Below are 12,789 nucleotides of genomic sequence, written 5' to 3' on the forward strand. Positions count from 1 at the left end.
TAAACACTCTAAATGCATCGTTTTAATGCTGAAAACTCACCACAGTTCACAAGTCAAGAGGCGAGGTGTGGAATGGGTAAAAACCTAGGTCTAAGTTTCATGAAATTCAAGCAAAACAAAGATGTCCATCTAATGCATGTTTACACAACAATAATAAGCGGAAAAGTATGGTGTAATGCACAAGTTCTATGTTGACAGAACCTCATATGGCTGCAACTCTTTTTCTTACGCTACTGATTCAACTTTGCCATTGAGAGTACTGGAAAAAATTGACCAAATATTGCTTTGTCTGTTACCAAACCAAAAATAGTTCCAACCAAAGCCACCGTTGTCACACAAGCAACATACAGTGGTGTTCTGTTCCTGAACGATTCAGTGTTCTTGATCAAAACGGTTAAGTAAATGATACAATGAACCATTTATCTGTTGTCACAAATTCAGCCTCTGTGGCTCCCTCTGATCGTCACCAGAAGGAACCGTCACCTGAGTATTAACAGTCATTAACTCCAATTCCCATAATACCCCGTACCTGTGGCTGATTAACTTCACAAGTGTTTCATATTGACTCTGGTCCATTTAGGCTGTTCTCCCAGTCACCTCAATGCGAAGTCTAGTCTTGCCATGCAAACATTTCCTAGCGTTTCTCCCGTGCAGAGCCGTAGCCATCATTTCAAAAGTGGGGGGACGGAATGTCTAGTGTTATACCTGTTTGTTTTTTTGTTTTTTTCAGTTAACCCTTGTCTAATTGACAGATTTTATTTTTAATCATACCTTTTTGCTTAATATGCTTCATGATTATATTATTATATATGATTATAAAACAGAAGGAAAGAAAGAGAGAAAAAAGAAAAAGAAAGAATAGAAAGAAAGAAATACAACAGCTTGTCACTGGGACAGTACCCTTAAAAGGACATCTTTGTACCTTATTTACCCCAAATAGTTTCATAGTTGTACATTACGGTACATATTGGTACTCTAAGGTACTAATGTGCACCTTTTTGAGTATAAGTTACAAAGATGTCTTTATAAAGGTATATTGTTTACATATTTCAGATTGTATTTTGTGTGTGTTGTATGTACAGTACATGGCACACAGTAATGGATACTTGCACATTCACATACTCCTTTATTCTGTTCTGTTCTATTATACATTAGTCTGATTAGTCTATGTTAAAAGGTATAAGAAATATCTTATCATAGACAATGCTGTAAATAATCTTTACCTCTGAAGCCTCACTGAAACTTTCTGCCTCATTCACTCTCAACTGTGAATTCACTTCTGCCTCTGTCTACAGCAAATAAAGTAGTGTTTGAAACATGTACATACAGGGAATAGTGACATAGAGAAGAAAATAACTAATTAAGTACACTGCTGGACAATAACCAATAATATTAACTATGACTTTTGCCTCAATAAACTCTTCATTTACTGCTTATTAACAGCTTGTAAGGTAGTCGTTGTAGTTGTTAAGTTTATGATTATGGGATGCAGAATATGGTCATGAAGAATACAGAATTAATATGTGTTTAAGTACTAATAAACAACCAATATGCAAGCTAATAATTACCTACTGTAGTTAAAAATGATAGCTGAGAAGTTGTTCATCATACTAATATTTTTTATTTTTCTATATTTGACTAATTATGTGTTTTTTATGATTGGTATATATAATCCTACAAACGCTTGTGTATTAATAGATTTTATACAATGTAAAAACAGCCAGGTGTTAAAAGCCACTCTATCAGTTCTTCTCACCTGTGAAGTTTGTTTTTCTTGTGTGTCGTCCTGATTCTGCTAGCAAACCTAGGCTCACTGTTTCTTGTTCATTCTTGACAACACATAAAAACGTAAAAATAGTGCAATAATGACAGAGCACCCCTAAATTAAGATCGGTCCTATATCAGATCGTCAGTGCTTGCATACTTGATTGAAATACATCATGTAGAATTGGCAGAGTTAAACATGTCACAATGCTGCAAACGCTGTAAAATCTCAGTTCAACATTATCTTTATTCTTATCTGAAGGGTTCTGATAACATACATACGTGTTAAAATAAAAGACGTTACAGAAGAGTTACGGAAAAATACACTGAAAATAAGTGCATGTTTGTCCAGGCAGCGTTTTTTTCTCCATATAATGAACATCAAAACTTGCTAATTATTCAACATGAGCAATAGGCAGAGTCACTCAACATTGTGCAACACTATTCGGATCCCACATAACAACTTACGATCAAACCTCAACATGTCGAGAACACAACTGTCCAATGAAAAAGTGCGGGGGACGAATTTACTCTTTAAAAAAAGTGGGGGGACACGTCCCCCGCGTAATCTGCGCCCCTGCTCCCGTGTATGACCTGGACCATTTACTGTGATTCTCTGCCGCCTGCCTGCTCTGATTCAACCTGCATTGTTATTTGATTATCCTGGGTGCCCTGATCCTCAGCCCGACCTCTGACTTTGATTCTGCCCTGTCTAGGTTGTGTTTGAAGCTCGTGATTGAATTCTGCCTGTTTGATTTGCATTCTGTTTTAATAAAGCTGCACATGGATCCTAACGTCACTGACTCCTCGTTACAACTGTCATCACTCTGGAATATGAATGAATAAATAAATATAAACATAAAAATAATTAATTTTGCTGTTTTTATTTATTCCACTATGTGTAGGATGTTACAGGACTGAACTAATGTCAGGAAGTCTGGATTTCTTCAGCCTGTTCCTGCTCCAGAATTCACTGTGTGATACAAATAATAATTAAAATAATTGTGATAATCCTAAACATTTGATTACAATCATTAAAGTCCTTGTAACACAGTGTCAGACACTTTGAAAAATAATATCTGAGTCACTTATCAAAATATTTATTTTACAAATATTATGTTTTCAATATAACTAATAAACAATATCAACCATTGCCTTGTCAAAAGCTGTGTGCAAATAACACTGTAACTGGTGTATTTCCTGTAAGCAACAGTATCATATAAATTTAAAATAATACACTTCATGTGCCAAAAACATTCAGTAGCCTATGTATAAAGTGTATCGACAAATTGCCTGTTTTATTTTTCTGAATGATTACTGATCTTTCAGTCAGTCCTATACACAGTATTGAAGGAATATTCAATTTACGAGACAATTTAAAAAAAAAGGTCAGAAGTAGTTTGGTAGGCAATTGTTCTTTTTTCCTCCATTTGTCCTTTGAAACCCAGATGCAATGACATGTGCTCCTCTTACTTCATTCATCTGTAGAAACTCAAGCACACTTAAGTCTCTAGCAATCTGCTTCACTTGTGCTTGTCCTTCTGATCACTCCTCTGGTCATTGTCACTGCATGAGGATATTAGGCTCAATGTTAAATAGTAGGTCATCATTACCACGCCGCACTTCCAGAAGGAGGGGCATGTCTTCCTGAATTGCCTCCTGTAATTCTCCAGTGTTGACCAAAGGATGGCCGTTTAGCTTCACTATTATATCACCTGTTTCGAGCCCACCTCTGTGAAAATGAACCAGTGAAAGGAGAGTGACATTTGTTTTGGGTAAATCAGTGCATGATGCATGATTAAAATTAAATCTTAAAAATGCATTTTAAAAAGAATCTGAGATGGACAGAAGTTATTTTTTGGCTGAGACATACTTCTGAGCTGGGGAGTCTGGGACAACTTCATGGACAAGAATTCCACTGCCGATATCTGGAAAGTCTGGATTATGCCATTTTAACCCCTGGACTAGGCTGAGGAAAAGAAGAAAAATAGAAAAGAAAGGAAAGGAAAAGAAAGCAGACACAGATGACTCCTTTTAAGAAAGCTTACTGATTGAACCTTGATATTTAAGCAATGAATTTAGCTTATGGTGGCTTTATTTTTTTAATTTGACACTATTAAATGAGAAAAAAGCATTGATGACGAAGCACTGATGATTGATTGACATAACATACTTCTCTGTTAAAGTGACCATTTTGATTCCAATAAATCTTTTCTTTGGGGCTTTTACATCTGGAAGAGAAATGATTCGTTTTAAAAAAAAATGTACAATTTCATGGTGCATTCAAGTTGTATCAGAAAAATCGTATTTACGAGTTGAATGCATAAACACTATAGCCAATATGACTTGTTTAAGCCTCGAGATTCCAGGTTTGGGGCATCTCAGTAAGAAAACATTGTGAACGTAATGGATGGAGCATCTGTATTGATGGTAAATTTGTTGAAATTAATAAAATTATCATTTTAAAGCTGCATGTATAAAATAACACTGTACAATTACAAAACAATAAATAAAGACGAGGAAAAACACACCTTATGTGCATTTTTAGTCACCTTTTATAGTAGAGTTAAAACAAAATCTTGCTCTTTTTTTTTTTTTGTAGTATATACTGTAGGTACATCAGCATCTTACTTCAACTCAAGTGATTTGAATGCATCTGACGGCATAATCATGACTTCCCAACTCATAAATACAAACTTCCCAGGAGGACTTGAACACACCATTAGTTAACTGTACAACCCTGGGCTGAGTGTTATTCACAAACAATAGCTTAGCACAAACATTTGCACTGAACAAATAAGTGCTTTTTTATCTGTTAAACACTAAAGCAAAGAGTTATATTGATTTGCGGTTAGCTAACAGCAGATTACTGGGACAAATTCATGCAAAGCAATTTTATATTAGGTTTGATAAAAAGTTAACAACCCAGTTTAGCTTTCTGGCCTAAACTTCTTTAGTTCCTGTCACAGTAATTTAACTGCATGATGGACCAGTTAAATATTGATTCAGTTGTAGCTTGCATGTTTGATGTCATCAGGCTGGCAAGATTACTGTCTGCTAGCTAGCAAAGTGAAATTTGCTAGCAATTACCTCACCTGAGGCAGTCTTCATAGCTTGAGACTGTGTGAAGTTTGTCCTGACTACCCTTTGTTTGACTGAAATCAAAGTAAAGGACACCAAGGATATAATAGACAGGGCTGTTTCACACATAATGTATTTTTGTTTTGTAGTCATTTTGTTTTAATTGGCAGTAAGAGGTGGCACGTTTTGCAGGATAATATTTGTATTGATGCATTAATTTTGGAATTGCTAACAAAAATGTAAACTTTTGAGATTAGTGCATTACCTCTGTTCTTGATGCTTACCTTTCTGCTCTTTATCATTAGATTCATCAAGGAATTTATTGATTCGGTCTGATGGAATTGCAAAAGAGATCCCTGCAGTGACTTTTAGTGTGTTTATACCAATCACCTCACCATCCTAAAATGACAGAAATATCATGTAAAACGTTAGCTCTATTAAATATATCTAACCAGTGTCTAACCAGATTTAAAACTTAATTCGCTCTCACCAGATTAACAAGTGGACCTCCTGAGTTTCCATACTTCCCATTGTTGATGAATAAAAAGGGAAAGAGAGTCAAATTCAGTCAAACAATCTTTTAAACACTTGCTGTAGTCTGCAAACAGCATTCTATTTTGTCTTACATTGATGATAGTGTCAGTTTGGATGTAGTCCATGTCAGAGTCACGGATGCCGAGCTCTTTTCCATCTCTCTGTGTTGTGCTGACGATGCCTGTTGTGACTGTGTTCTGAAGCGCAAATGGACTGCCAATGGCAACCACAAACTCACCAGGCCTCAGGTCAGCAGACTGACCCAGTGATAACACTGGTAGCTTTTTCTGCAAGAAAAATAACACAAACAATTGCTGCAGATTAAATCAACTGAAATATGATTCAGTCGATCTGTGCACCACTAATAGATCTTTTCTTCCTTGACACCCGACAGGTTGCAGTTTACACCAATAGGTGGCGATAAGCCAAATACATTTTGTAAGTCATTCAAAAGATTCATTGAGCAGTGAACAAAACAAGCAACTGGCTATATTTGGAGTAACATATATTTATATGTCATATCTTTATGCTTTTATACAGCAGAAATAGTAAGAGTATTTATGGTGCTTTTCTGAATTAAGTCACTGTCTTAATGAGTGAGACTTTGAATCATTCACTACATTTACATTTAATATTTTCATTCTTCTAGAGGGCACATAAGTCTGAAGTACTGAATTTAGGTAAAGGAGTGCAGAGCCAGCAACCTATTATTTGTTCAAAAACCAAAAATCCCAGCCAGCATGTGACTGACACTCAATGTGTAATGTTGAATGTTTTCACATTAACTAAATTGCAACAAGATCTTTTGAAAAATAAGATGTTGAAACAGCATCAAAATATCAACGTTAATTTGATTTGAAAAATCTAATCAAAATTTAACAGTGATTCCATGACGTTTATTCACTAGAGAATAAACATCGAAATCCAAACTGGGATAGGGATATGAACAACTTTTGCTCATGGAATATTGCTTAATTAATAACACTGTCATGTTCTTCCTGTCCATAGTTTTTTTTTTCTTGGCCCTTGTTCCTTTCCTCTTGTCATTAGTCTCATTGTTTTCCAGCTGTGTCTAGTTAATCTAGTTTACTTCTGAGTATATTAGCCCTTGGCTAGGTCTGAAATAGCATATTCTCTTGAGTAGGTACTTACTTTGCATAAGTAATTGTTTTGCAATCGCTAAAAAAAAGTATGTTCTTTTTGCCTCTGTAGTGGACATTATATTTTAGTGAATTTCTCTGAGACCTCACAGCTTTAAGTCTGGATGTCCTGTACAGAGCACATTCAGGGCTTTTTAGAGATACTAAATGACTGGACGTTTCACCAGGACCACACCCTCTCCTAGGTCTTTAAAGATGGCTAAATTTAATTTAGTGAAAACATTTACATCCTTATGGAAATATGATTATATTTGGTAATTGCCATTTGAATCATTTTTTAAAAAATTGTCATAAAGCAACATTTCAGGAAAATGTTATGGGATTTCAAATTCAAATATGACTTCATTTCATGCATATCCACTGTAGAGGACACCAGGACTAAAAGCAAGTTTATTACGCATTTTGGGAGACATAACAATTGAATAAGAAAATAAATTATATATCAATTGGCTTATGAAATATTAGATATTATTATGAAAGTCTGGACAATTATTACTGCCATTATGACAATATTTTTTTTAATATGCTGTCCCAACAGCAACACATTAATATGCAAATTAGATACAGTGTATAGATACACTGTGTTTAAAGGGAAAACCAGTTTATGGACATTTTTACACACATATTGCATAAAACAAAATGGTATATCAAATCATTTTGTTATATATTTTATAAAATAGTTGAGAATCATCCTTAAACAAATTTTAGTATAAAAAATCCTGATTGGTGATTTAAAAAAAAAAAATCCCATTGTTTTTTCCTTTTTGACATTTTATGCCATTTTATTTTTAGAATTTTTAGAGTCTTAGTGTCCTCTACAGAGGACATCGAATAAAATATGACTAAAATATAATTTTTCAAAAATTTTATTTTTCCATTGTTTTTTCTTATGCTCTAAACAATGTAATTACGTGAAAAAATACTAAATTCACAAAGCTTTTTTTTGGGGGGGGGGGGGGGTCTCAGGAGGATATAGTACGAGTGTGTGTAGTAGGAATGTAATCTGGACATACTACATTCACTATGTTGTCATTATCACAAGACCTTCTAGCGTCAGTTACATCTGTTCACTCCCATTCATAAGTCCTCTTCTGTGTATGCACTTTTCAGGTGCAGCCCTTGTTTCTTGGATTCCTGGTTTTCTTGTGTCTTTGTTTCATTCTAATAAACTGCTTGCATAAGATCTTACACCACTCCGTCACTGAATTGGCCAACATGACATGGCCAGAGCAAACTGAACTGATTTTATTTCTTGCAAAAACATATGGGCAGTCTGTCCAAAAGAACAGATATGAAAAACAAATCAGAATTGGGTGCAGTGTGGAAAAGTCTAAGGCTAGAGAGCAAAAGATGAGGAAATGACATGAGCTGCTATAAACAGAAACAAAATATCTGCAAGCAATCCAGACTCTGACGTGGGAACATTCCTCAATTTTTGTTTCACAGCAGTCCCTACTCTGAATATTTTTTCTTTGATACTCTAAATCAAAAATGGGTAATGGAAATATTGCACTAGACCATTTACACATCTCCATAATCAAATCCATCTGCATCAGGAAACAAAACAGCTCTTACAACACAACGAATTTCCTCACACAAATGTAGGTCAACATGTGCAGCAGGCTACCATTAACATGTCCAAATGTGTCTAGACGAGGCAGATTGTGTGATATAAACCATCTGCCTCTGGAGTCATAAACATGGGATTTAGGAGTCAAAGGTGTAGCCATTTTTAGATGATTTGTGCTGAGGTTTTATTCTCTGGAAGTTTACTCTGGTTAGTGAAATATGGTGACACCAAGAAAGGTTGAAAGATTAAAACTTTTCAGCCTTAAGGCTTTATCCACATTTGCAGAGCAATAAAATAAAGGACACCAGGGAAATACAATAAAATGTTAAAAAGAAATAATGGTCCTGTTGTTTTGAACAGTTTTAAACACAAAGTCATTAATGCTTGAGATATAATTCTTACCTTTGGGTTAATTTTGATAGTGGCAATATCAGACTTCTTGTCAATGTCTCTGATGGAGGCCTCGAATGTCTGGCCATCGTGTAGCTGCACTCGTAGATGCTGACGGCCTGTAACTGGTGCGCTGCTAGCAACCACATGAGCATTGGTCACAATCAGACCGGACTGTGTGATTATAAATCCAGAACCGCTTGAAAGAGGTACATCACGGCCAAACAGCGGATGGCTGGACACAAACATTGAAATCAGTGGTTATTGCATGATTAGGGGAACATTTTTTTTCTAGTAGTGCATGAATGTAAAAAATCAACTGTTGCCAGAATATAATAACGTCGATTGCTACATTATTTATTACATTATATAAAAACACCTATTCTTGTGAGTCTTCAAATGACAAATATATTCACCTCTAGCTATCGCCAGTACAAACATTACCAAATCAACATCATGAAGAGCAGAATGGTATATTTACTTGAGGAAGAGCTCAACATGTACCACAGCAGGGGCAATCTTCTCCACCACATCAGCAATGAAGTTAAACTTGTATCTTGGGCTGTTTAGATGTGCAGGACCTATACCAGCAGAAAGAACCATTCACGTCAATGACAGTACATAATATGCCAGATATGGTCAAATAAATGCGGTCTTAATTAATTATCCAGAGTTTGATTTTTATAATAGTTTGATATTGAAATAGAACACTTTTCTTTAACTGTAACTATCAGTGGCCTCCACAGTGCGCAGAACTAAATGTTCTGTTAGGTTCATGAGCTAGTGACACTCCCATTGAGCAAATAACAAAGAACAAATATAAGAAATCCATTGTAATAATTTGGATCTCTGCTCATCTGTGACTAGGTGTGTCACATTTATAACTTCCCTCAGATTCTGTGGGCTGGACACAGATGGTATTCTGGATAGGTTGTTTCCTCTTTTCCAAAGTTTTAAAACAAAAGGGCTAACAGCTGCATTTAGATGGTGTTTATGTTCTCTGACTCTGACTCCAACTGCAGTTGGCACTGGAATAAGAGTCTACATCTCACTAAACATCCAAAATCACACTGATGTTTCTGTCTTGTATGAAAATCTTAGCACTTAGTTAATTAGTGGCGACTGTGAAAATCCAAGAAGTCTCAATCAGACAAAATCAGACATGACTTTTGTAATTTAATCTCAACATGGCAACCACCAAGAGAAAAACCCTTATGCATGCCAACAGTTTGATTGGAGTCTTAAACATATTTGCCTTTAGCAAACTACTGCAACTTTATGACAGGAAATACTGTTAAATACTGTCATTTGGGAAAGTTTCTAATAATGAACATAGGATTGGTTACTACTTTCAGTTATTAGTCCAAATCCACAATGCGGCACCAACTCTACCCATAAGGAAATGTAATATATTAAATACTTATGCCATTTATGTTACTATAGGTGATATATGATTTTCACATAGATGGGTCATTCCACGAAATCGGTGCCTTTTACACTTGGAAAAAGTGAAAAATGAAATTAGGTTAATTAATATTTTTGAAATATCCATGAAATTAAGACTTAAATCCTTAAAACGACAAGAAATTGTATTGTGCCATCTCAGGCTATGTAATTTATTATTTTATGACTATTTTTCTACCTCATGTTTTAGTATTTTTGTCAATCCTATTACCGACACAGCGTTACTATAGTTTAATTAGAACTCATATATGAATGATATAGGCATTAGCTCAATAATATACCAAGGGTGACCTTTAAAGTGTTTGAATTTTACACAAACAATCTTTAAAAACAGGGTGACACCTAATCTATGTCATCCCTGTTACCCACATATCAAAAGCTGTTACGCTAATAAGTAACAGGTTGACAGTAACAGGTTTGACGATTTCAAACCAATTTGCTAATTGCTAGTTAACAGTAAAGTTGACAAAAGCACATACTGTGGAAGGATATTACTTGTAGATATTGATTGTAAGAAATAATTGTAATTTACATTTTAAAAATGGTAACAGAATTGACATTGCATGGTGGCCCCTCCTCAGTTAAGCTTCATAAATCAACAAAAATAGAACATTATAGAGGAGTGAGAGAAACATGCTCATGTTTTAAGTGTTGGAATCCTGGTTGAGAGATGATGTGACCTCCTAGAAGTGATGTCACTTAACATTATTTTACAAGGGTTTTTTGAAGGTAACAGGGCTGACATGAAATCAGGGAACACCAATAAAATTATTTATATTTTATAGAAAAATGCATACTTTTGCCAAAAACTTTGCTTAACAATGAGATTATATTTAGAGCAATATGCAAATGTAATTTTTTATTTAATTTTGCCTTTATTTTGCAAATTAAGTGTCCTGATGAAAAAGAAAAGTCACAGTGAGGGCAAAAACCTTACCCTTACCAGCATAGATGCTATTTAAATTATTTAAAATAATATTTAATTGACTTTTTTATGTAATATTGAAAAAAGCATACATAGTATTGTTATGTTTTTAAATTGCACATTTATTTGTTGTTATATTAAATCTATGTTTGATTATTTCTTAGGGATGCAAAAGGCTCCAATTTCGCGGAATGACCCACATTCTGGGCAGATAAAGCCATTGATAACATGTGAAATCTCCATAGTAAAATGTGTACACAAGTTAATAATGTAGGCCTCTATATGATGATTTTAATATGGTATTTGTAACAACCATATATGCCTATATTTTATTTATATATTTAACCTTATTAAAACAACATATATACAAAAAACTGTATGTTTATTTAGGTTTTTAAAATAAATGTTTTAAATATATTTCCATCTTTACTTAGCCTACCGGTTTTAGCATGGACATGTACATGACATACATGTCAAAAGTCTATTGCATATGCATAAAACAAGTAGTTCGAGTGATCAGTGACTGACCTGAGCTTGATGGTGCACATGGACCCTTGTGCGTTTGGGTTATTTCGGGGAGCCCTCGCTGTTGCGCTTTACGCGCGGCTGCCCTCATCTTGCACACATTCCCATAGGTCTTTCCGTCGCTGCCACACACTCTGTGAGTTGTCTTACACTGACAAACTCCTTTGGAAAGTCGCTTACCGGCTGGAAATTTACATTCTAGCCCGTCGCCACACTGAGCATCATCCTTCCGCCCGCACGGCGCGCCCTCGCCCAGGCTGCACACCAGACAGCAGTTGCAGTGGTCGGGCACATACCCGCTCGGACAGCTGGGGCTCGGACATTTCCTCACATCACACTTGGATGGACATTTCGTCTTCGGCTCAGCCACGGCAAGGTCGTGCGTAAAGAGCACTGTAGCTGCAAACAGAATTACCTGCATTCCGTCTGTATCCGAGTATAGTTTAGTTGTCTAGTTTGTTCAATGAGCTACGACTGTAATTCTCTGTCAGATTGTTCCATAGAGAGCATCACGCGCTGTAGGCTAATGACGTGTATGCGTTTGATATTAAAATTCCTGAGGTTAAAACTTCGGTCTCGGATGCTCTTCCTTGTGCTCTTTATGCTATATCATTTATTTTAAACATAGGATAATCATTCCCTTATTCTCGCACTCAGATGACGCGCACTCGTTCCCTCCACTCCACTAGTACGTATGAAGGCTATTTACACTCACAAAGTGCGAGGTGTGAGAGAGGAGCACAACACCCAGTCTCTACAATCTATTACAAATAAAGCACATCAGATCAGAACACTATTTGCAGATGTAAATTTCATGAAATGGATGTGTCATTTAAATAATACACGTTAAGTAGCCTGAATATTTTTATTTTGGCGTGAGCTCCTACTGCAGGGGTTGGACAAAGTTTATCTTATATTTATCTTTAAGTCACTTCACGGTCTTGCACCTACTTCTCTCTCTGACCTACTTTCTCCATATCCTTCTAGTTTACTTCAATCATCTGGAGGGGAACTTCTTTGGGCTCCTAGATCTCACCTTTCATCTATGGGAGGGAAATCTTTCTCTGTTATGGCTCCTAAATTTTGGAACTCATTGCCCTTGTGTCTCCGGTCAATAACCACACTACATGAATTTAAGTCCAAACTCAAAACATATCTGTTCAACCAATATTATTGGTCATTACCTGTTTCCTCTTAAACTGTTATGGTTTAATGCTGTATCTGATTGTTTGCTGTATTTGACTATGTGTATTATTACTATGGTTTGCAACTGCAACCGCATGTCCTGGACGTGGCAAATGTCTACTGTCCATCTGTGTTTGTACTGATTTCTTATACTGTTTTGTCATTGTGAAGTGCCCTTGAGCTTGGGAAAG

At 35.7% G+C, this 12,789-nt stretch overlaps 1 protein-coding gene across 2 annotated transcripts; it reads right to left on the reverse strand.

Annotated features, from left to right (window-relative positions):
• Positions 1-1,992: 1,992 nt before the first annotated feature.
• On the reverse strand, positions 1,993-12,393 carry LOC306872443 (serine protease HTRA3-like). Of its 2 annotated transcripts, XM_079421000.1 has the most exons (10): positions 11,417-12,393; positions 8,981-9,080; positions 8,512-8,734; positions 5,472-5,666; positions 5,336-5,368; positions 5,130-5,244; positions 4,860-4,919; positions 3,938-3,995; positions 3,638-3,733; positions 1,993-3,496 (listed from the first exon to the last, which is right to left on the reverse strand). In XM_079421000.1, exons 1-10 carry the CDS (start codon positions 11,832-11,834, stop codon positions 3,328-3,330), a joined length of 1,467 nt encoding a protein of 488 aa, XP_079277126.1. In that variant the 5' UTR covers positions 11,835-12,393; the 3' UTR covers positions 1,993-3,327. The 2 variants fall into 2 exon arrangements, with proteins under 2 accessions (XP_079277126.1, XP_079277127.1); XM_079421001.1 differs by lacking the exon at positions 4,860-4,919 and having other exon boundaries at positions 1,996-3,496; positions 11,417-12,232.
• Positions 12,394-12,789: the final 396 nt, after the last annotated feature.

This window comes from Barbus barbus, assembly GCF_936440315.1.
Source record: "Barbus barbus genome assembly, chromosome: 7".
Classification (NCBI taxonomy): Eukaryota; Metazoa; Chordata; class Actinopteri; order Cypriniformes; family Cyprinidae; genus Barbus; species Barbus barbus.